The sequence below is a fragment of the Mustela lutreola genome, chromosome X (genome assembly GCF_030435805.1).
Source record: "Mustela lutreola isolate mMusLut2 chromosome X, mMusLut2.pri, whole genome shotgun sequence".
NCBI lineage: Eukaryota > Metazoa > Chordata > Mammalia > Carnivora > Mustelidae > Mustela > Mustela lutreola.
In genome coordinates this window covers 33,627,210-33,653,201 of record NC_081308.1, presented here as the reverse complement: position 1 = coordinate 33,653,201, position 25,992 = coordinate 33,627,210, and the positions used below count along the sequence as shown (strand labels likewise).

Sequence of the window (25,992 nt, the reverse complement as noted above, 5' to 3'; positions counted from 1 at the left end):
GTGCCATACCATGAGATTTGTTAGAGGAGGAACTTGCAGGGGAGGGGGCAGTGGGATACAGGAACTCTCTGTACTTTCTGCTCACTTTTCTGTAGATCTAATACTGCAATGATCAATAAAATTTTACTGATTCAAATGCAAACCAAGAGATCAGCTTCCTATCCAAGCAGGATTTGAGGAGAGTAAATGGACAGCTAAAGCAGGTAGGGGCCAGGGACAAAGCAGAATGAACAGACTCACAAGTAGAAGACCCAGTCTTTGGCTGTTTGGAAAGTTACCCTTCTTATTTCTTCGTGAGGAGATCCTCCGTTCCAGTGTCACAGTGACCCAGTCATCTTTAGCTGCTCTCAGGGTCCTGAAAGTGTTAACCTTCCTTCTCCAGCTCGCTAAACTGCTAGACTCATCTTCATGCCCAGAAAAAGCAACAACAACAACAAAATCCCTAACCTGCTTGTGACAACGACCCTCAATGTAGGGATGGGGATCTAATGCATTCAGTTGGGCCCATTTCTGCCCTGATGATATGGTGCCCCTCTAAGGGGTTGTTTAAATATTTATATAGCATTTATTTTGAGGAACACCTGCCTGCTAAGGATGTAGCAATTCATGTCTGGCCCACACTGTATTCCCTACTCAACAAAACAAAAACCTTGCCTCTAGAGAGACCTTTCTTGGAATTTATCAACCATGAATTGCTCTCCAGGCATGGGGTTCCCTCCTCACTTACCTACTGAAATACCATAATACTGTACTTTTCCTTAGAGAAGTTCAATACCTCATTACCTTTTCAGGGATGTTTCATGCCCCTTATCACCCTGGAAAGTAGCCAAGACAGTCCCCATCCAACACTGCAAACTGGCTTTGTGGATTCAGATGCTTTGCAAACCTATGACTCTTAGGGAGCTGGGTTTGGAAGTGAAAGGAAAAAGCAGAAAATTAATAATTAATATTTCCATTAATCCATGTGAAAAAAAAAAGGCTTCTGGGCATCTCCTGAGATTCTTGTAGACCACTCCATCAGTCAGAGGGACAATGTAAGAAGAGCTTTAGGAATTAAGAAGGAAAGATTAATTGGTGGTAATGAGGCAGGTCAAAAGCAAAAAGATTCAAGAAAGCCTAGACATCTATTTCTTCACATCCACTGGAACCAATGATCTCTCTTCAAAATGTCCATTTATGAATAAAGAATATGGGGACATGATAAAAAAGAACCATAAATGATGGACATAATCTGCCTTGTAACGGAACGGCTCCCTCCCTTCCTCGTTTCCAAATGAGAAAGATTTTAAAAGTTATATTGTTGGGCCTCATCCCTTCTCATGGATTGGCACAAACAAGTTTCAACTTTCTTAAGACAAAAGGAATCTTTGGCTAAGCAGAAAAAAATGCATGGAAGGAGGCATGAGATTCCTTCCCTGAAGTAAGCAGATCATACCATAAAGGGATGAAACAAAATATTTGGATTCAAATACACATCTAATTCCCTGCCCTTCTAGAAGGAGACTTTTTTCCCCTCACAAATGCCAATGACTTAAACTTCTGCTTTAACTATAATAATATTACATTTGTTTGCTGTATTGATTTTTGCCTCAACCAAGGAAAAAAGGAAAGCAGAGCTAAGTCTCCTCTTGTGCTGAACTACTAAAGAGAAAGAGAAGATCTACTACCCTATGTGAGTGTTTTGTAATCTACAGGCAATAGTAACTATATATTCCACATCCCTTATCCAAGTGGGAAAGGAACTCTCTACCAGAATAGCTTGATGAATTCTCGTGAGGTAAATGAGGTACGACTATTAATCTTTGAAACACGATGCTTTCCTCATAATGACAACAGTGGCTTATATTTCTGTGGAATTTGTTTCAACAGAATGGTACATTTCCTTCTGCAAATAAAAAGCATGATTCTCAACAACATCCCTGGGAGGAAGGCAGGTTTGATCTCCATGGCATGAAGGCTAGGCAATGGGCCACAGAAAGAGTTGGTCTTCCCAATGGAAGAGGGTATTAAGGAAAGGTGCAACAACATGGTTTGCTTGCAGATTCCACAACTTATTAAAAAATGGACCACAGTTTTTCTGTCCATCAAATAAAACACATTTTGAAATATTTATCATCTTGTCAGATGAAGCAGGAAATTCCAGCCTAAAATAAATAAATTACTACCACCCACAATAGGTCACATGGCACAAAATAAGGATTTTTTATTCTTTCTTATATCTCTGCTGTACACTGAAACCACTTCACTGTACATGGAATGATTAAGCCCTAATGAAGCCTTCAGGAAAAGAAGGGCCTAAGAGATTATGAACCACAGAGTTTTATAACTAGCTCACCAATGACCTTTCCCCCGGCCAGTGCGTTAAAATTTACAAGGCATATTTACATGTATTACTTTATTTCATATCTTTGGTAACTCCAAGTTAACCCAATTAGTCCTACTTTACAGGCAAATAGATCAAGGCCTAGATTGGAGAATTAACTTGACCAAGGTCACACAGTTGGTAAGTAGTCAAGAGCTGAGCTAACATCTTCTAAGTCCAAGGTTAGGCTCCTTTCACCTCACCACGGTTGCCTTGCAATGAGCAATGTCCAGGTTAACCAAATCCAATCTGCCATCATAACATAGAGTTAGCCCAAAGAATACAGTGGAGTTATTCTGTCCTCTAATGCAGTGTTTCTCAAACTGTGATCCATTTGTATTAGAATCACCCAAGAAGCTTGCTAAAAATCCTGGAGATTTTATTCAGTAGGTTTGGGACAATGCTCTGGAATCAGTGTATTAAATTCACACTCCAGATGACTCAGACAATCCTTTGGAATCCTTGATGTGGCCTAATTTCCATGGCTTTGGAAGCCACTGGAAGCCATTCTGCCAACTCCTAAGGGCAATGCTCAGTGTGATGTGAAAGATCTATCCAGAACAAAAAATAAACACTGATCACAGTCCCAAATGCCATAGGCTTTTATTCTGAGATACTTCTGGGGTGACTTGATATTTCAATCTCTTCTGTTTCTAAAAGTGGGGTTTGCTCTTATTTCGTCCATAACTTTCTCCTCCCCCAGCAAATGGAAACCATGGGGTACCAGGCAATGACGAGACCCCTATTACTGTGAATCAGGTAGGTTCAATTCATCCATTAGTTAGTTAAATACTTAATGGTCATTGGTCATAAATTCATATAAGTTTATTAAGGAAAAAAGAGGCCAGGAATATGAAGTCCCGCGAAATAGCTTCGCTTTTGGCATTTTTGTGACCTGGAAAATCTGCATCCCAATGATTCCAGTTCCAGTGACCGTGTGAATGAAACGAGAGTTGGCAGATAATCTTCCATGTGTCCTGCAAGTGCTGTTGACAAACTGAATGGATAAAGTCAGGCTTTAAAGCTTGCCCACGGCCCTTTACAACTTGTCTGATTCATCTGAGGGAACAGTGAAGGCCGAGATCTCCAAATAAGGCGGAGGACACTCCAGGCAAGGCCACGGTCTCTTCTGAGAAGGTGATATGGAGAACTGGGCTGGAGAGCAGCCTCTGTGCCTTTAACTGTGCTGACACAGGGTGGGGTGAGCTTTCTTGGGCTGAAACTCTATTACTTATGGTGACTGGGTAGAGGAAGGTACGAGGTAGAGAGACAGGATGTACTGAAGTAGATAGAAATGCGTACAAGAGGACAGCTCGAGTGAAGAGTTCAGTCTTGACTCTGTTGAAAACACAAACTGTCCTGGTGGCTATGTCATATGGGCAGCTGGATCTCGGTCTGGGGCTGAGAGGAATGGTGTGGGTTGGAGCTGCGAGTGTGAAGTTATAAGCACAGAAACCCATGGAGGCATGGTACACGATAATGCCCGAGGGGGTGTTTGAAGTGAGGAGGAAGGAAAGAACAAGCACTAGAGAATCCAGAGTTTCTCACTGAGCGATCTTCAGCAGACAAGGAGAGGGAGACTAATGAAACAGAGAAAGTAGGCATATATGATATTATAAGGCCTCTACTGATGGGCTGTTGGATCTTTCCTATCTTTTGCAATAAATACTTTCGTACTTACTCATTTCTCACATCTATATCCACCTCTAGAGGATAAACACCCCAAAGTGGAATGGCTGTATAATACATATGCCTCATTTTTATTGTGGAAGTGTTGATGTTTGAAAGGTTGCTCAGAAAAGCCACCAAATGTAGGTAGGGAAGTTATCCATATTTAATGTGGCATTTGATAGGTGGGGTTAAATCAATGTGCCATATCCCTATAATGCAACATCTAATATAGCTATAAGAAAGAATGAGGCTATCAATCATTTCTGCTAGGGAAGATAAAGAAGGCGGACTTACTTTTCGCAGTTTTGAACCATTTAACTTTTGTGCCATTCACATATATTACCTATATTTAAAAATATTTGTACTAGTACACAACACTTAGTAAAACAGAGTGACCTGAAGGTCAATTCACCTTTTCTTTCTGAGAATACCACTGCAGGTTTCTGATGGACTTTTGCATACTTGGGTTTTTGCATTATGGAAAGACCCAGTTAGATATTGAATTTTATTAAAAACATAATATAGAGAATTGCTTTAAAAGTGGCAAAGGTCTAAACTCATAGAGTTATGCTCATCTAGAGTCCAAGGTATACATTTTGGAATTTAATGTTTTGCCACTTCTGTGATTAGTGAATAAAATATACTTTAGTTTGTCTACACTGGAGAGGTCTCCAGACGTCACCAACATCACCCTCTCATGTGTCCGAAAAATGTCACTGCAGACAGAATGAGTCAGATCAAGTCTGAAGACAACTAATTATTCTAATATAGGAAGTAGTGATGATCTTACAGTTTTGGCTTTCTGTTTTTAAGAAGAGTAGCACAGGGATATGGGTGTTGAGTTAAAAAAAAAATGTTCCCTATGTACTACGCTAAAACTGACCAATAAGTTCAATTTTTGAGAATTAGCCTATTTTTGAATAATATTGAAAAAAGACTGCTTATTCCCAAGAACAATGCTAAATATATTCTTATATCAGTTTTTAAAATTCAGGAAGAAATTCAGAATATGGAAAAAAAAATAGCTTGAATAAGCCTGAAGATGATTCTAGCTTTTATATCAGTAAAATTCTGTTTCTACCTTTTTGAAGATTTTATATGAATTCAAGTGAAAAAATGAACTGAGGGGCTAGAATAGGACTCCAGAAGAAGAGAGAGGCAGGTACTTCATACTGAAATAACCCAACTCCGCTCACCTTCCTTCATCTCTGCCCTCCCATCCACCCTGAGAAGTGTAAGATTATGCCAAGGGCTACTGTAGAAAGAACACTGGCTGACAAGTCACACCCTGGATTTAAGTCTGGATATCGTCATGGCTTCTATACGATCTTGGGCAAGTCCTTTAGCTTTCTAGGGGCTTCAGGTTTGGAACATGCAAAATGAGGAACCAGGTCTGAAGTACCTTTCAACATTAACTATCTTTGCCTCTAACTTTGGTGGCTGACGCACCTGGAATTCCAGGTAATAGAAGGTAAAGTAGATTGAACTACTGAACTACTGATTCTTCTTCCCTTCCTGGATCCTCATGCTTGTCATGGCTTCACTGTGAACAGAGTAGATTTCGCTGCCTCCTGATTTTAGGTTTGGCCATATGACTTCCTTTGACCAGTGGGATATCAGTAGATACGACACATGCAGGGGCTGAAAATGTACATTAGTTCTTATTCCCTTGTAGTCAGTGGCTTAGAATATTTTACAAAATAGATATTTACAATGGAGCTCTCTAATTCCTAAGTCATAATTAGGGTGACAACATGTCTCCATTTTCCCTGGTCGATCCAACTATTGTTCGGATAGAAAGATCTAGTTCTTTCCACTCTCAAAAGTGGGCTGATTTAGATTATAGATTATATAATCACCATAGAAAAACCTGTCCGTTTATCTTGAAAACTTACCTGGTTAATCCACAAGCTTGCTACAATAACAGGGCCATCTCCTTGTCTAAGCAACCATCCCCACAATGCCTTTTAGGGATTATGGGAATTCCCAGGGTGAGGAAAGCGTAGTCAGTATTCCTTCTTACTCTTCAAGTGAACTACGTAATGAGTGGCCCCTTTAACCCTCAAACCATTTTAGGAAATGTAAAATAACTCAGTAATAGAAAAAGTTTAGGGATTCCAAATTTCAACTGTAGTTTCAAAGAAGCTTATACCATTTCCCTTATGGTATGAAGTCTATGAATCATTGCATAACTTGCCGTTGACAGGACAGTGTGGCACACTTTTTACCATCCAATCAAAAAGGCCTTGGTCCCTGGACACACAGAGGTACATGCTCTTTGAGACACTCAAACGTTCATAACGTGGACATCTCTACTCATGTGTCCCAATACACTCAGGTGAAAAATGGCAGGGAAGCAGAATCCTAGGTCGCAAGACCAATACTGGGATCAAACAGCAGCCAGACAGTGCCTCGAGGCCTCACTTTGGAGACTGGTACCTTCAGAGCCTACACTTCCCCATGCTGGACCGCAGCATGAGCACACCCTCGACGGGAGTCCCAGGATTGTCCGCCATCTTCTGCCACAGGCGTTGCTCTTCCCCTTGAGAGTCCATCCAATCTACACTCTTCCCGTGGCTCACACCTGAGAGAAAGGGACAAGGGAGCATTACCCTTCACAGATGAAATGTTTGGATCTTCTAGAAGACACCTATCAACCTCTGAGGGGGCGTTATTGAGCAGAGCCTTTCATTGGCTTGTTTTCACTCACCCTATCTAGTGAGTAGTGTTAGAATGGCAGACTCCCTTTCCAGTTGGTACTACTCTCTTCTGCCAAGATAATGAGAAACAAAGCAGGATGGCCCTCATGGCTCATTTCTTCCCCTGCTCTGGTAGTCTCACAGAAAGCTGGCTCATTGGGACTGAGGTAACAGGACAGAAGAACAGGATGAAGCAGGCTCTGGGGCTCTCCTTTTTTAATAAGGCCACTTCTCCAACCTGGGGACTTTTTGGTTTAGTGGTATAGATATTTTTGGTTTTCCTTAATCTATAACTACGCATAGCACCACACAGGTGGGGTTGTTCTTAACAGTACCGACCACAGTGCACATCGACCCTCTGTGTCTGACATAAGTTATGGGATAATGAGGGTCTTGGGGGCTACCTGTGCTCTGCCCCCACCATTTCCCTCCAATCTGCCCGGTTGTGGCCGTGTCTTGTGACATTAGCGGCATGTTGCCACAATCTGTTTGGACAACATTAGGTGTTATTTTTTAGGGAGAAAAATGGGTTTCCTTTCAATTCAACCAGTGAGTCATCTGAGAAGAGGATGAAGTAAAGTTGGTCTTGGGAATCATTCTCTCCCCTGTCAGAAGCCTGTGCTGTCTCAGTGATCCTCCCCTGAGAAAAACCTGAAACAACACCCACGAAAGTAGTTGACATTCACTTAGACTAAAGTGTAAGTGATATTTTATAAAAGGACTGAATATAAACATTGAAGTTATATGTACATCTCCTACATACTAACCCACAGGAACCACTAGTCACACACAACTCAGGGTCCCCTAGTCCCTCACCGGTTCCAGAATTCAAACGAACTCCTCCCAGAAAGATGTTGCTGGAGAAGGCCTCCTTGTCCCAGACAGTAAGTTCTAGGCAAACATTCTTTATATCCTGGGGGTTCAGGCCGCTGAACATGAAAGTATGATTCCACTGAGGGTTAACACTCTTCTTTACCACCAGAGTTTTGTGCTTGGTAGCTTTGCTGTCATCTGGGAGCAGGTAGCTGCAAGAGAAAATGTAATCAAGCCATTGGGAAAAACAGAAAATGGCTTCCTTGAGTAGTTATTTCCATTCCCCGTAGTTCTTGGTGCCTGTGTGTGTATATTTCATTTTTTCTTCAAGGTACTTATATGCTTACATCTAGATTTAAGTGGAAGATTTTATTGTTTATTTTAAGTAGGACAATAGCAAAATGCCTATACTCTCCTTTCTAATCCTATTTGGTCCTTCCCTCTTCTCGAAATGAAAATATCTCTTCTGTAGTATGTACTTACAATAAAGAAGACACCCTGCAACACTTAAGATTTCATTTCATGTACCAAGAAGAGACTGCTTATCCCTTGATATTCATTCTCTCCTTACTCTTTAAAAAGATTCTTTTTTTTTTAAGTTAGGCACAAGATTGCCCAGAATAAAGACTACATTCCCAGCCTCCCTTGCAGCCAGCATAGCCAATGTACTAAGATCCTGCCCAAAGGATATAGAAAGTGGTTCTGCATGCAATTTCTGAGAATTGTCTTGACAGCTGGAGTTTAGATGGGATAGCTGATACTCCAGCAGTGACCTTGGTCATGAGGTGGATACCACATCAAGATAGAAGAAACAAGAGTCCCTAATTATCATGATGCTTTCATACCTGCCCTAGATGGTTTACCCTTTGTCTTTGTATACATGCGAGAGAAAGAAATTTTGCTTTCTGACGTTCTCTTTCCTTTTTAATGATTTATTTATTTTGAGAGTGAGAGAGAGTGAGCATGTTGGGGAGGGGCAGAAGGAAAGGGAGGGAGAGAATCTCAAGCAGAATCCCCACTGAGCATAGAGCCCTATGCAGGGCTTAATCCCAGGATCCCAAGACCAGTACCCAAATCAAAACAAAGAGTCAGATGTTCAACTGACTGAACCACCCAGGTGCCCCCTTTCTAATGCACTCTTAGAAAAAAACCCTGAGGTTCCTTTAAGATCAGTTCAATATTTAAGTGTAATTAGAGAGGGAATTTACTAGAAAGTCACTGGCCTTTTTTTCATTATAGAATAAAGATATCATCCTTTATTATCTCTGTTTTGTAAATGTTCAACATGATACAGTGAAAACTATTTCAAAAGATGTTAGTCACCCCTGCAAGGCCACAATGAGGCCATAGGTGAGGAGCCATTCCCTCATCCCATTAGAGAGTGGGCAGGAAGAGGCCTGAACAGGATGGTGGGGCTGGTGAAGCAAATCGTAGTCACAGGATCCAAATAAAGCATTTTTTTTGTGCTTAAAACTATTGTGAAAAAAAATGAAGGACAGATGAACTGGGACTCAGGCCCACACATTCACCAGCAGGAAAGCCCCAGATATCTGCTTCACCTTACTACTGGCTTTACCAAAATTAGAATGTGTGAGGGTAAAGGTTTGACTCATTTTCTTACAGAGTCAATTACAGTTTTCTAAGAAGGATTGATGAGAGGAACAATAATGCTATTGACCCAAAGAATTAACCTCATGCCCCAAACCTGTAATAAATAGACCAAAAAAAAAAGAAAGAAAGAAAGAAAGAAAGAAAAAGAAAGCCAAACATAACACTATAGAAACTCATCAACCACAAAGAAAGAGAGCAAGAGAAAACCAAAGGAACAGAGATGAACTACAAAACCAACCAGAAAACAATGAACAAATGGCAGTATGTGTCTACTTATATTCTATATTGTTAGTTTCAGTGGTAGAGTTCAGGGGTTCATCAGTCGCATACAACACCCGGTGCTCATTCCATCACATGTCCTCCTTAATGCCCAGCACCCAGTAATCCCATCTCCCCACCCACTGCCCCTCCAGGGACTCTGTTTGTTTTCTATAGTTTAGAGTCTCTTATGGTTTGCCTCCCTCTCTGATTTCATCTTATTTTATTTTTACTTCCCTTCTCCTATGATCCCCTGTTTTGTTTCTTAAATTCCACATACCAGTGAAGTCATATAATTATCTTTCTCTGCTTGACTTATTTCACTTAGTGTAATACCCTCTAGTTCCAAGCACATCATGGCAACAATTACTTTAAACATAAACGGTCTAAATGCTCCAACCAAAAGATAGAGGATGGCAGAATGGACCAAAAAACCCCCACAAGATCCATCTATATGCTGCCTATAAGAGACTCAAGTCAGACCTGAAGAAACATACAAGACTGAAAGTGAAGGGATGAAAAAAATCTTACCATGCAAATGGAAGCAAAAAAAAAAAAAAAAAAAAAAAAGCAGATGGAAAAAACAGTATGTATATCAGACCAAACTGAGTTTAAAACAGACTGTAATTGGGTGATGGGCATTAAGGAGGGTATCCCTATGATGGACACTGTGTATTATATGCAACTGACAAATCACTGAATGCTACATCTGAAACTAATGATGTAGTAGAAGTTGGCTAACCGAATTAAAATTTAAAAAATTAATTAAACACACTGTAACAAGAGACAAAGAAGGACAGTACATAATGCTAAAAGGATTAATCCAACAAGAGGGTATAACAATTGTAACTATCTATGCATACAATATTGGGACACCTAAATACCAAAACAAATATTAATGGACATAAGGAGAGAAATTAATGGTAATACAATAGCAGGGACCTTTAACACCCTACTTACATCAATGGATAGGCATCCTGGCAGAAAATAAATAAGAAAAATGTGTCCTTGAATGACACATTAGACAAGATGGACATGACGGATGTACACAGAATGTTCTATTCCACAACAGAATATACATTCTTTTCAAGCACATATGGAACACTGTCCAGAATACATCACATGTTAGGCTATGAAATAGGCCTCAATAAACTTGAGAAGACTGAGATCACACCATGCATTTATTCTGACCATGATGCTATGAAACTAGAAATCAAGCACAAGAAAAAAAATTGGAAAAAAGAAATATGCTGTCCCCAAAACACTCTCCAGTCACTATCTCCGGGGAGGATGCTCTGAAATTTCTACTTTTTACAATTTCCCCTAAGAGAGCAAAATATGAAGGAGCCAATATTCTTGTTGTTGTTTATTGCCAGTACCAAATTATAACAAAGCACAATATAAATATATTATACAGAGAAAATCACATTTTCTCCTCTTTTGAGAAATGAATCTCACAGGAAAATCTGTCAGTATTGAGGGTGAGAATGATGGGAAATCCTGAGATATGCTGGAAGCAAGGGGAAAACTAGAATTAGGAGCCTCCTCGCCTCGTGTTGTTACGGATCTAAAAGCCAGCATATAAGGGTAGCTTTCTCCTTGTCCATTTAGAGTAAGATGAACACAGAAGTCTCACAGCCAACCCTGTCTCATGGGTCACAGAACCTCTCAACTCCCATTAAATATCTTCTGAGATGAGTTAGAACAAAATTACCCCTTCACAAAGCTATCAGAAGTGCCTCCTGACTTCACCGCTGTCAAATTCTTTGCCTCTTTGATCAACACTTCCAGTATTCCTCCAAAGATTACGGATGACTCCTTCTTCTTTCCCCTTTTGAAGGTCTTCTTTCCTGCATCAGCCATCGAAAAGATAGAGACAGAGAAGGAGGGAGGAAGAAAGGAAGGGAGAAGGAGGAGGAAGGGAGAGAAGGGAAGAGAGAGAAATCATGGGTTCCATTTCAAAATTCACAAAGAAAACCTGCCAAGATTTATTTCATTTGCTGACTGAACTGGGCCTTTATGTTATTGTGTTTTTCCATGATTTATTCAAATGTTTCTACCCCACCAGATTCCTTCTGGATAGGTTTTTTTTTTCTATGTAATTTTTAATATATTTATTACAAACACTTTTTTTTTTCAAAGTTAGTGCCATATTACATAAAATATACTTATTTTTTTTTCTGGGTAAATTTTTTTAAAATTTATTTTCAGCATAACAGTATTCATTATTTTTGCACCACACCCAGTGCTCTGGATAGGTCTTTCATTTGTGTTTGTTGCAAAAAAAAAGAACAAATAAATGTAAAACTATAAATACTTCCCAACAAGGAGTACCTTTTTACAGAGTATAGAGGAACAAAATGGAAGTGAATCTGAGAGCTGCCTGAGCCATATTCTTGCTCTCAGTGAGAACAGCTACAGAGAAAGCCACACAGAAGTGCCAAGACTCCAAAAGAGAAAATTCCGTAACTTCCTTCTTGGGTGTTTTTGTCTTATAAATTTAGAACTGTGCAAAGGCCAGCCCAAAGGCTATACAGGGCCCAGGCACAACTATGTTTTTGATTGAGAGACAATTCTCCCCACGTCACATTTTTATTCTGAGGAAATGGCTCAACGCGAGTAATAACCACCGCCACCACCTTTATTCCGAACTGCTTTAGGCACTTTCCATGAATGAACCTATTTAATCCTTGCACTATCCCTATGAAGTGAGGAAACGGAGGCGAAGAGGCAGTGAATTACTTGCACAGGGTTACACTGAAGAGGGTGACAGTGAATGGAAGGCTGGAGAAGGCTGCTTGGATCAGTTGATGGCAGAAGGCCAAAAGGACCTAAAAGTTGACTCCAACTGGATTTTTCCTTTACATCCTGTGTTCTAGGTCAACTTCTTCCTCCAGACTCCCTGAGTAACTGTGACTGTCAGAAATCTATACAGCAGCTTTTTACATCTCTCCTTTCCGCAGACTGTACTCCTCCCCACCTCCCCTCTCCATCCTGGGGAACATCCTAGATCTCTGGGATTTCCAGGAAACAAATGCCACCAGTGAGCCTGGTTTCCAGTATAAACTTTGCCTTTTACTCGTAAAGATCCTGCCCCCTTCCCCATTTGTAGGACATACTTCTCAACTCTCTTCCAAGACAGTGACACCCAACCCTATACATTTTCATCTGTGTAATGCCAAAGTAAAATAATCCAACCAATTCCTGATCCCTGTTACCATACATCTAGACACAGAATGCCCCTGGTCAAAGTCATTGATTTTTACTCTACCTTGAACTTGTTCTAGAGGAATCATCAGGTTCTCCTCTGGGGGGATGTAACGTAAAACAACTGTTAGCTCTCCTTTATAGTGAAGGCCTATGTCTGCAGCGAATTCCACCTGGCCAAAGGGAGACAGGTGAAGACAAAAAGTGAGAATGTTTGGTTTATTATTTTGTAGTCCATGTTTGAATGGCCTTGTCATATTTACTTGCTGGTTTAAACACGACAGTCCATTCCTATTCAACTGTTAGTACTTACTGGTTTAAGATATGCCTTAGTTAAGAAAAGAGAGAGGCCAGAAAACTTCGTATTCTTTGTACAAAAGGTATTTGTGTGTAACGTTTAACATTAAAATAAAAGGAATTTGAGAGGAGATATATGACACACGTGTGGTCATCAGTGGCTGCTGACTGCCTGTGGTGCAAGGAGGACCAGAACCCATCAGTGAACATAGAGTTCGGGGTATGAGGCACAAATAAAGATGCCATGGAAAACAGCTCCAGAAGATATGTCTCCCTGTCTGCTCTTAATGTCTCAAAGCTTTCCTAAGTGACCAAGAGGGGGAAATAGCCAGGAATGCATGATTCACATTGGGCTGCCCAGCCACTAATTATTCAAAGCTATATTGTAATTCACATGATTAAAATTTGATGTGGAAGGCCACCTGGGTGGCTCAGTTGGTTAAGCATCTGACTCTTGATCTCAGCTCAGGTCTTGATCTCAGGGTCATGAGTTCAAGTCCCTCACTGAGCTCCACACTGGGCACACTGGAATTTTTAAAAAAAATTCAGTGTGGAAAAACTGGTTCAAACATTGTTGGTGAGAATGTAAAATGGGGTAGCCACTCTGGAAAATGGTAGGGCAGTTTCTTGTAAGACTAAACATACAGATACCATACAACCCAGCAACTGCACTTTTGAGCATTTATCCCAGAGAAATGAAGGATTATGTCCACATTAAAATCTGTATACAAATATTCATATCATCTTTCTGTGGACTAGCCCCGAACCGGAAATGGATTAGATGACCTTCAAGAGGAGAGGTGGCTTGTGCAACAAGGTGTGGTACAGCCATACCATGGACTACTGCTTAGCAGTAAAGAGGAATGAACAGACAATACACAAGACAATTTGGATGCACCTCTACTGAATTACGCCAAGTGAAAAAGCGAGCTCAAAAGGCTAAGTACCATACAATTTCATTTAAATTACAGTCTTGAGGTGACAAAATAATAGATATGGAGAATAGATTAGTGGTCTCTGGAGGTAGGGAGGGGTGTCAGGAGGGAGGTGGGTATGTCTATAAAAGATCACAAGAGAGCTTTGCGATGATGGAACTGTTCTGTACCTTGGCTATAGTGATAGATAAAGGTACAGATGTGATAAAATTGCATAGAACACACACACACACACACACACACACACACACACGAGAAGTGAGGAAGTCTGAAGAAGATGGGTGTGTGGTATCAATGTCATCACTTCAGGTGTGGCATTGCTCTATAGCTTTGCGAGATGCTACCATTGGGGAAAACTAGGTAAAGGGTACATGAGATCTCTCTGTATTACTTCTTACAATTGAATGTGGCTCTGTAATCATCTCAAAATCAAAAGTTTCAGTTCAGAAATTCAATGTGAACACATACCCAGAGACTTTGTTCTGTAAGTCTCCTCGTTGCCATTGAGTCAACTCAACTGACTTTTTATAAAAGGGATAAGAAAAGTAGTATATTTTCTTTGGCCTTTCCTTCAGGAACTGGCTCCTGGGTGCTGGGAACTACTGTCTTCCAAGAGGGTACACCGAAAGAATTCAGAAACCCCCAAACTAAATTGAGAAGCAAAAGGCTATTCAAGCCTCTGCAAAGATGATGGAAACCAGGCAAAGGAATCCTTACCTGACTTTCCTCCTGGTTGGTGATAAAACTTAATCAGTAAAGGTGGGAAAATCATTTGAAGTATTTTATTCAACCTTCTTGCTAGGGGCAAACATGAGATTAGACAGTGAAACAGACTATCCATCTAATTTTTAATCTAATTAAGTCACATGCCTTGTAAAAAGGACATTTCTTGTTGTTTTGACAGTTTTAGTACATTTTACTTTATGTGAATGTCACAAATGGAAAGTTATAATGGACGTTATAGCAAAGTAAAAAGGTCATTACTTTTTCAGTGCTATAGCCAATGAGCTACAGCTCATTGGTGTTTATCCTTTCTCTTTGGGTCTGAGTGGACCTTGTAATTGGTTTGACCAGGAGAGCATGGCACCAGTGACAATGTGCCAGTTTCTGGGCTCCAAGCCCGAGATTAACAATTTCTACTTCCTCTCTTAGAATGAACATCCTTGGGATGCTCCCATTGAGTACCCATGGTGTTGAGGCCCAAGCCACAGAAAGAAGCCACATGTAGGTGCTCTGGTTGGCAGTCCTAGCTGAATTCCCAGTTGGCAGCTAACAGAAAGTGTGAGATGGCCAACTCGAACAATCAGCCCAGTCAAGCCGTCATACGACTTCAGCCTCAGTCTACCATATAGCTGCAACCAAATGAGAGACCTTCAATGAGAACTACCTAACTGAGCCTAGTCACTCCACAGAATCATGAGCAATAAGAAATTGTCATTTTAAGCCACTAAGGTTTAGAGTAGTTTTCTTTATAAAAATTAACCAATGCAGGCTCTATTTGCTTTTAGCTGAGAGCTTTGGATGGGAAAATATGTTGGTAGGAAAAAGTGATGTATGCAGGTGTGTGCATATCAGTAGAGGTTAGAATATCCAATACTGGGATTTATTAATGTTCCATTGGTCTTTAGCTTATATTAATTAAAATATACTGGTGATTTTCTATAAATACAGTCTTGAAAACTTATAAGAGTAGAAAAGAGTAAAGATGAAGACTTGTAGCATTATAATCACATACAAAAGAAATTTAAGGAAGGGAGTCATTCTACAGCCTGTGCATAGCTAATATCTTGGGATAGTTTTGATATTCTTGCAAGGAAATTCCAAGGCAATGTCTCATCTCCTGACATACCACCATTTTACATCATTCAACCACCTTTTGCTCTGAAAAAGGTAGAATTCAATTCAATTAAACTCATTCAATCCTATCATCACATACGGGATGCCTTCTTGTAGTAATGTTTTGAAGGCATTTTGCTAAGTGTTGCAGGGGCATATAAGACACAGACCTTACTGAGCTTTCAATCTATCCAGGAGACATATATTCAATAGAAGCTCTATAAATCTGTCCTTAACTGACTCATCAGATTAATGTTCTCTATTCCCACTGAAGAGACCATGCATGCCTACTCTTGTCAGTTGAACTGTATGCTCACCAAAAGCCAGCCGCATTCATCTCCCAGGTGCTCTCTGCTGGGCACATTTGTGGTTCTAATTATATAATTTAATATCAGTAAACTAAAGAATGCAAAAAGACAGCTACTACTATAAACATTAAGCTGAATACTTTCAAAGAACTAAGTATTTGAAAATAAATTTGCTATTGGATTACATTTGGGCTCGAAGCTGTAAAAGATTAAAAAACAATCATGAATATTTAGAAAGCTTTTATATTTGGTTTACTTTGAAAGCATTCTCAAGTTCCTGCTGTACTTTAGAAAAGCTCAAACTAGAAACTACTGATTAGAATGCACTAGGGTCAGAATTTAAGCCAGGAAGATAGGACAGAATTCTAATCACCGAAACTATCCTCAAGCAAAATGAATTATCCTTATGTTCAAAGACTTGAAAATCAATGCGTATTTGGTTTAAGTTAAAATAAATGACTAAGAAATGCACTCGGGGTGTGTGTTTGTGTAAGTGAGATTTCTGTGGATTTATGAACTGACCTAAGGTCAGTTCTGACAAAGGATGACAGTTGTTCCAATACAGGTACAAAGAAACTACTGGGGGAAGAGACAGAATCACCTAGATTGGGATAAAGGGGTGACCTTTATCCCAATGGGAGATAGGATGACTGACAGAGGATGGGAAGAAGGTCAGCCTGGGTTAAGAAAACACTAATATCAAAATGCAGTTGGGACTGTGCTGTGTTTAAAAGCTGGCGGGGAGTCAGGTTTAATAGATCAGAGGTTTGTGTGAAGGGAGGTGGTAGCAAGGAAGACAAAACGGGGTTCTACTCTAGGTTGCCCAGAAGACCCTAAGACACAAATTTATCTTAGTGTGTTTTATTGGGATGGGGAGTGGGGAAATGGGACCACAAAGTCAAGGAGGCTTAAGAAGTTGTGATATCGAGGGAGGAGTCAAGATGGCGGAAAAGTAGCAGGCCGAGACTACTTCAGCTAGCCAGAGATCAGCTAGATAGCTTATCTAAAGATTGCAAACACCTGAAAATCCATCAGCAGATCGAAGAGAAGAAGAACAGCAATTCTGGAAACAGAAAACAACCACTTTCTGAAAGGTGTTTTCTTTTTTTTTAAAATTCTTTTCTTTTTTTTTTTTCTTTCTTTTTTCTTTTTTTTTTTTTCTTTTTTTCGTTCATCCTTTTTGAACCTCTTTTTATCCCCTTTCTCCCCCCTCACGATTTGGGATCTCTTCTAATTTGGTTAAAGCATATTTTCCTGGGGTTGTTGCCACCCTTTTAGTATTTTACTTGCCCCCTCATATACTCTTCTCTGGACAAAATGACAAGACGGAAAAATTCAACACAAAAAAAAGAACAAGAGGCAGTACCGAAGGCTAGGGACCTAATCAATACAGACATTGGTAATATGTCAGATCTAGACTTCAGAATGACAATTCTCAAGGTTCTAGCCGGGCTCGAAAAAGGCATGGAAGATATTAGAGAAACCCTCTCGAGAGATATAAAAGCCCTTTCTGGAGAAATAAAAGAACTAAAATCTAACCAAGTTGAAATCAAAAAAGCTATTAATGAGGTGCAATCAAAAATGGAGGCTCTCACTGCTAGGATAAATGAGGCAGAAGAAAGAATTAGTGATATAGAAGACCAAATGACAGAGAATAAAGAAGCTGAGCAAAAGAGGGACAAACAGATACTGGACCACGAGGGGAGAATTCGAGAGATATGTGACACCATAAGACGAAACAACATTAGAATAATTGGGATTCCAGAAGAAGAAGAAAGAGAGAGGGGAGCAGAAGGTATACTAGAGAGAATTATAGGGGAGAATTTCCCCAATATGGCAAAGGGAACGAGCATCAAAATTCAGGAGGTTCAGAGAACACCCCTCAAAATCAATAAGAATAGGCCCACACCCCGTCACCTAATAGTAAAATTTACAAGTCTCAGTGACAAAGAGAAAATCCTGAAAGCAGCCAGGGAAAAGAAGTCTGTAACATACAATGGTAAAAATATTAGATTGGCAGCTGACTTATCCACAGAGACCTGGCAGGCCAGAAAGAGCTGGCATGATATTTTCAGAGCACTAAATGAGAAAAACATGCAGCCCAGAATACTATATCCAGCTAGGCTATCATTGAAAATAGAAGGAGAGATTAAAAGCTTTCAGGACAAACAACAACTGAAAGAATTTGCAAACACCAAACCAGCTCTACAGGAAATCTTGAAAGGGGTCCTCTAAGCAAAGAGAGAGCCTACAAGTGGTAGATCAGAAAGGAACAGAGACCATATACAGTAACAGTCACCTTACAGGCAAAACAACGGCACTAAATTCATATCTCTCAATAGTTACCCTGAATGTTAATGGGCTAAATGCCCCTGTCAAAAGACACAGGGTATCAGAATGGATAAAAAAACAAAACCCATCCATATGTTGCCTCCAAGAAACTCATTTTAAACCCGAAGACACCTCCAGATTTAAAGTGAGGGGGTGGAAAAGAATTTACCATGCTAATGGACATCAGAAGAAAGCAGGAGTGGCAATCCTTATATCAGATCAATTAGATTTTAAGCCAAAGACTATAATAAGAGATGAGGAAGGACACTATATCATACTCAAAGGGTCTGTCCAACAAGAAGATTTAACAATTTTAAATATCTATGCCCCCAACGTGGGAGCAGCCAACTATATAAACCAATTAATAACAAAATCAAAGAAACACATCAACAATAATACAATAATAGTAGGGGACTTTAACACTCCCCTCACTGAAATGGACAGATCATCCAAGCAAAAGATCAGCAAGGAAATAAAGGCCTTAAACGACACACTGGACCAGATGGACATTACAGATATATTCAGAACATTTCATCCCAAAGCAACAGAATACACATTCTTTTCTAGTGCACATGGAACATTCTCCAGAATAGATCACATCCTGGGTCCTAAATCAGGACTCAACCGGTATCAAAAGATTGGGATCATTCCCTGCATATTTTCAGACCACAATGCTCTAAAGCTAGAACTCAACCACAAAAGGAAGTTTGAAAAGAACCAAAATACATGGAGACTAAACAGTATCCTTCTAAAGAATGAATGGGTCAACCGGGAAATTAAAGAAGAATTGAAAAAAATCATGGAAACAAATGATAATGAAAATACAACGGTTCAAAACCTGTGGGACACAACAAAGGCAGTCCTGAGAGGAAAATATATAGCGGTACAAGCCTTTCTCAAGAAACAAGAAAGGTCTCAGGTACACAATCTAACCCTACACCTAAAGGAGCTGGAGAAAGAACAAGAAAGAAACCCTAAGCCTAGCAGGAGAAGAGAAATCATAAAGATCAGAGCAGAAATCAATGAAATCGAAACCAAAAAAACAATAGAACAAATCAACGAAAGTAGGAGCTGGTTCTTTGAAAGAATTAATAAAATTGATAAACCCCTGGCCAGACTTATCAAAAAGAGAAAGGACCCAAATAAATAAAATCATGAATGAAAGTGGAGAGATCACAACTAACACCAAAGAAATACAAACTATTATAAGAACATACTATGAGCAACTCTACGGCAATAAATTTGACAATCTGGAAGAAATGGATGCATTCCTAGAAACATATAAACTACCACAACTGAACCAGGAAGAAATAGAAAGCCTGAACAGACCCATAACCAGTAAGGAGATTGAAACAGTCATTAAAAATCTCCAAACAAACAAAAGCCCAGGGCCAGACGGCTTCCCGGGGGAATTCTACCAAACATTTAAAGAAGAACTAATTCCTATTCTCCTAAAACTGTTCCAAAAAATAGAAATGGAAGGAAAACTTCCAAACTCATTTTATGAGGCCAGCATCACCTTGATCCCCAAACCAGACAAGGATCCCACCAAAAAAGAGAGCTATAGACCGATATCCTTGATGAACACAGATGCGAAAATACTGAACAAAATACTAGCCAATAGGATTCAACAGTACATTAAAAAGATTATTCACCACGACCAAGTGGGATTTATTCCAGGGCTGCAAGGTTGGTTCAACATCCGCAAATCAGTCAATGTGATACAACACATCAATAAAAGTAAGAACAAGAACCATATGATACTCTCAATAGATGCTGAAAAAGCATTTGACAAAGTACAGCATCCCTTCCTGATCAAAACTCTTCAAAGTGTAGGGATAGAGGGCACATACCTCAATATCATCAAAGCCATCTATGAAAAACCCACCGCAAATATCATTCTCAATGGAGAAAAACTGAAAGCTTTTCCGCTAAGGTCAGGAACACGGCAGGGATGTCCATTATCACCACTGCTATTCAACATAGTACTAGAGGTCCTAGCCTCAGCAATCAGACAACAAAAGGAAATTAAAGGCATCCAAATCGGCAAAGAAGAAGTCAAATTATCACTCTTCGCAGATGATATGATACTATATGTGGAAAACCCAAAAGACTCCACTCCAAAACTGCTAGAACTTATACAGGAATTCAGTAAAGTGTCAGGATATAAAATCAATGCACAGAAATCAGTTGCATTTCTCTACACCAACAGCAAGACAGAAGAAAGGGAAATTAAGGAGTCAATCCCATTTACAATTGCATCCAAAACCATAAGATACCTAGGAATAAACCTAACCAAAGAGACACAGAATCTATACTCAGAAAACTATAAAGTACTCATGAAAGAAATTGAGGAAGACACAAAGAAATGGAAAAATGTTCCATGCTCCTGGATTGGAAGAATAAATATTGTGAAAATGTCTATGCTACCTAAAGCAATCTACACATTTAATGCAATTCCTATCAAAGTACCATCCATCTTTTTCAAAGAAATGGAACAAATAATTCTAAAATTTATATGGAACCAGAAAAGACCTCGAATAGCTAAAGGGATATTGAAAAAGAAAGCCAACGTTGGTGGCATCACAATCCCGGACTTCAAGCTCTATTACAAAGCTGTCATCATCAAGACAGCATGGTACTGGCACAAAAACAGACACATAGATCAATGGAACAGAATAGAGAGCCCAGAAATAGACCCTCAAATCTATGGTCAATTAATCTTCGACAAAGCAGGAAAGAATGTCCAATGGAAAAAAGACAGCCTCTTCAATAAATGGTGCTGGGAAAATTGGACAGCCACATGCAGAAAAATGAAATTGGACCATTTCCTTACACCACACACAAAAATAGACTCAAAATGGATGAAGGACCTCAATGTGAGAAAGGAATCCATCAAAATCCTTGAGGAGAACACAGGCAGCAACCTCTTTGACCTCAGCCGCAGCAACATCTTCCTAGGAACAACGCCAAAGGCAAGGGAAGCAAGGGCAAAAATGAACTATTGGGATTTCATCAAGGTCAAAAGCTTTTGCACAGCAAAGGAAACAGTTCACAAAATCAAAAGACAACTGACAGAATGGGAGAAGATATTTGCAAACGACATATCAGATAAAGGACTAGTGTCCAGAATCTATAAAGAACTTAGCAAACTCAACACCCAAAGAACAAATAATCCAATCAAGAAATGGGCACAGGACATGAGCAGACATTTCTGCAAAGAAGACATCCAGATGGCCAACAGACACATGAAAAAGTGCTCCATATCACTCGGCATCAGGGAAATACAAATCAAAACCACAATGCGATATCACCTCACACCAGTCAGAATGGCTAAAATCAACAAGTCAGGAAATGACAGATGCTGGCGAGGATGCGGAGAAAGGGGAACCCTCCTACACTGTTGGTGGGAATGCAAGCTGGTGCAACCTCTCTGGAAAACAGCATGGAGGTTCCTCAAAATGTTGAAAATAGAACTGCCCTATGACCCAGCAATTGCACTATTGGGCATTTACCCTAAAGATACAAACGTAGTGATCCAAAGGGGCACGTGTACTCGAATGTTTATAGCAGCAATGTCCACAATAGCCAAACTATGGAAAGAACCTAGATGTCCATCAACAGATGAATGGATCAAGAAGATGTGGTATATATACACAATGGAATACTATGCAGCCATCAAAAGAAACGAAATCTTGCCATTTGCGACAACATGGATGGAACTAGAGCGTATCATGCTTAGCGAAATAAGTCAGGCGGAGAAAGACAAATATCATATGATCTCCCTGATATGAGGAAGTGGTGATGCAACATGGGGGCTTAAGTGGGTACGAAAAGAATAAATGAAAGAAGATGGGATTGGGAGGGAGACAAACCATAAGTGACTCTTAATCTCACAAAACAAACTGAGGGTTGTTGGGGGGAGGGGGTTTGGGAGAAGGGGGTGGTATTATGGACATTGGGGAGGGTATGTGTTTTGGTGAGTGCTGTGAAGTGTGTAAACCTGGTGATTCACAGACCTGTACCCCTGGGGATAAAAATATATGTTTATAAAAAATAAAAAATTATATTAAAATTTCAAAAAAAAAAAAAGAAGTTGTGATATCAAGCAAAGGTTTATGATGAGTAGCTTTTTCTCAGTTGCGCAAGGGAGCGTTGCGAACAAGGCAGATCACATCTCTGAGTGCTGTCTCAACCATAGACAAGAGAATAGAAGTGTTGATGACACTCCTTCGGCCATCAGTTACTGAACAAGGGCTCTGCCCTCCACTCCTCAGAAAACTTAAATACCCAGGTTCTTCTGCCTCTTCATGACCACAGACCAAGCCCACATCAGCACCCTGAGGGCTCCTCTCCTACGAAGACGGACAGGTGCTGGCTGGTGTGAGCAAAAGCCATGGGGAGCCACATACGAATGATGCTGGGGATCCGGGTAGAGCACTGACATCCTCCCCTGGTACAGAAGGCGGGGCCATATCAAGGAGCACTGAAGTGCCAGGATGATGGGTCAAGATTTATTCAAACCATATGCAAAAGCAGTAGGGAACCAGTGAGGGTATCTGACTGAGCAGGAAGTGTGGCGTCACCAGGGAACCCCCATTATCTGCCTTTTCAAAAGAGCAATCCACATTACATCAGTGTTGGAAGCAGAGCTCCTTGTACATTTTCAGGTCTACTACAGTGGGGGTAATAAATTATGGACAAGAGTCTGCCCAAACCACCAGTTACAGAGAGCCTTTCAGCTCAGGAATAATTTCACAGAAATTTGCATCAACTCCCTGCCTGAAGGCAGAGCACAGATTTACTTGGAAAATACTCGAGCTTGCCGGTGATTTTCAAAGCTCCTTGTTTTTATAATAGCACCTTCTGGGAAGACATGAAAGGCAATTCATACTGACAAACCCTTCTCGTCTAACTACCTAATATGCCTTTCAGAGAGACAATGAGTTACAGCTAATAAACAGTCTCATATCATGCAGTAAAATGGAAGTCATATTGTGAAACTGCTTTACAGGACGCTTGACAGCTTGAGATCTTCCTCTGTCCGCTCCAGCCTCCCCACTGGCTTAGGGCCATAAGGCGTACCAAAACCAAAGGCGGTGTCAAAGGACATTCGCTAACGCAGTGTCAGTAAGAAATAAGGCACTGTATCTTTCCAGTATTCCCACTGCAAAGGGATGTCAGTATTTCCGAACACCGAAGGACTATTGATTCTGATCCTCTGTCACTAAGGAAATTGGTCCCTGTAGTTTACACTTCACGTCTCCCGCTTGATAATCTAGAAGGAAACATCGAGTGTCCAAGGCTGCTCATACTCTATCCAGAGCTGCTGAAGTGACTACTGCCTTGAAGGGGCTGAGACAGGAGACTGAAAACAAAGTGACAGGCTGATACTCCAGCACCGAGAGCCCAGCCCAGCCTGAGGATGAGCCACCAATAAGAGAAGGCAGCCTACGGAGTATGTTGCATCTGTCTTCCCCATTTCCCATTTCTGGAAGGCATGGTGCCCAAACAAGGCTGACTCTGCGGGCTTTCTTCTGTATGTGTCAGAGACACATATGCACGTCCCCCATGGGTCAGAGACCACATGTGTGCCTCTATGTGTCATCTTTTTCTTGGAAGAGAAAGATGACAGGGATTAAAGACACAAACCTAGGGGCACCTGGGGGGGCTCAGTGCTTCAGCCCAGGTCATGATCTCAGGGTTCTGGGATCGAGCCCCGCATACGGCTCTCTGCTCAGGAGGGAGCCTGCTTCCCCACCCCCAGCCTACCTCTCTGCCTACTTGTGATTTCTCTGTCAAATAAATAAAATCTTAAAAAAAAAAAAAGACACAAACCTCTAAGGGGTTCCCCAGAAGCTCACCGTGTGGTGAGGGTTCTTACACACTGCCTCATTAAGAATTGTTCCCAGGATAAAAAATAAAAATTAAAAAAAAAAAAAAGAATTGTTCCCAGGATAGAGCAGGGAAGGGGTGACAAAGATGAAGTTTAGGGTCAGGGTAGCCTGATCTGGTGGGAAAGCTGTAGAGTGTAAGTAATGCCTTGGGGCACCACTCCCTTACCCCCGCACCACTCTCAGTAAGGGAACTGGGCTTTCCGACTCCCCAGTGTATGGGTTATTGGCAAAGGGCTGCCTTGTGAGAGGTAGTACGTAAGCTCCTAGGAGCTTTGGACTCCCTGCTCATGGAAAAAGCTACAGTAGTCTGGAACAGTCTTCTAAACAGTCTCAGGTGAAGGCTGTTGGAGGCCAAACTCCTAACAGTCACAGTTAAAGGAATGCAAGGGGGATCTGGCAGAGGACCAAGGAGTTCCAAACGTTACACTCAATCAGAACTTTTCTCCCTTGAGCAGCCCGAGAGCTATCTCTTATGACAGAAAAAGAAATCACTCAGTGGCAATGTGAAGGTGATTGCCTGGAAAGTGCCTGGTCCCTAAGCACAGAGGGTGCACCTGGGAGAGCTTAGATAACATCCCAGGGCAAGTACTTCCACCATTTCCAGGAAACTGACTGGAACATTCCAAGCTGTTTTCCAAAGAGCCCCTATGTGCTTTAATGTTACGTTTATGACAGATCAGTTATTTTCAGGTACTAAAATGAACGTTACTTGTTCTTCATCTACATCATGCTTCATATAATGTCTTAGACATTTTCTAACTATGAGTCTGTGGTGCCCATCTATTACACACAAAAGGAAGCAAGTGCCAGGAGACTGCTGAAGTCAGATTAAGTGCTATCCTTCATGGTAAGGCTTTTCATTCCATTCCAAGAGACTCCATGTTTAATGACTGATTATTTCCCACAGTTAACGTCAAGGGAATATTAAACTATTGCGGACTTATTTCTTGTGACTTTTGTGCTTCCTATCATATTTATGTTAGTCAGAGGTCTGCAGTTATTTTATGTTTAAGGGCTTTTATTATATTTTATTATTAATTTTACCCACAGCCCAATTATACTTCCCAAAGATTTCCCACGATTACACCAAGTTTGAGGTCCGTAGTTCTAAAAGTCTACCAGAAAATTGTGTTCAGCTTCTGAGCTTCAATCTCAGATACAACGGAAATGATGATACTTAGACCTCACGATGTTTGTCGTGGACACTGTGTTGCTGCTGATGATTGATGCATGTGTTGCTGTCCAGCTTCCACTCACCATTGTTTTAGAACTACTATCCCTGGGTTCCCTTTGGGGAAATACTATCTTCAGGACAGGGGTATGTTCTGATTGTCTTAAGTCAGCCAGTACTTCTCACCTCCCTGGCCGGTCATGGCAGTTAGCTCAGGGTGAGCAAGTGATGTCATCCGAGTGAGGAGAACCAGGCCCAGGGTGCTGAGTGCACTGCTGCAAGAGGAGGACATTTTCCTCTCCCCGACTGTGTAGCGCAAGGAGGAGGGGCTCGCGCATATTGTAATGTCCAAGAGAATCATACTGGAGCTAGTGAGGGAGACCAACCGCACAGAGTCTCAAAATGAAGCCAACACACAGAAGAGAGACCAAGGGGCACCTGGGTGCCTCAGTGGGTTAAAGCCTCTGCCTTCTGCTCAGGTCATGATCCCAGGGTCCTGGGATAGAGCCCCACATCGGGCTCTCTGGTCAGCGGGGAGCCTGCTTCCCTTCCTATCTCTCTGCCTGCCTCTCTGCCTACTTGTGATCTCTGTCTGT

At 40.8% G+C, this 25,992-nt stretch overlaps 1 protein-coding gene across 7 annotated transcripts in view; it reads right to left on the bottom strand.

Moving 5' to 3' along the window:
• Positions 1 to 2,178: 2,178 nt before the first annotated feature.
• Positions 2,179 to 25,992, bottom strand: part of SYTL5 (synaptotagmin like 5) — a 147,592-nt gene continuing 123,778 nt past the window's right edge. For all 7 annotated transcript variants that reach the window (XM_059157187.1, XM_059157186.1, XM_059157191.1 and 4 more), the window contains 4 exons: positions 12,686 to 12,794; positions 11,129 to 11,264; positions 7,549 to 7,757; positions 2,179 to 6,617 (listed from right to left, as the gene is read on the bottom strand). In XM_059157187.1, the coding sequence (XP_059013170.1) occupies positions 6,475 to 6,617; positions 7,549 to 7,757; positions 11,129 to 11,264; positions 12,686 to 12,794 (597 nt within the window). In that variant the 3' untranslated portion in view covers positions 2,179 to 6,474. The remainder of the gene's footprint in view (positions 6,618 to 7,548; positions 7,758 to 11,128; positions 11,265 to 12,685; positions 12,795 to 25,992) is intronic.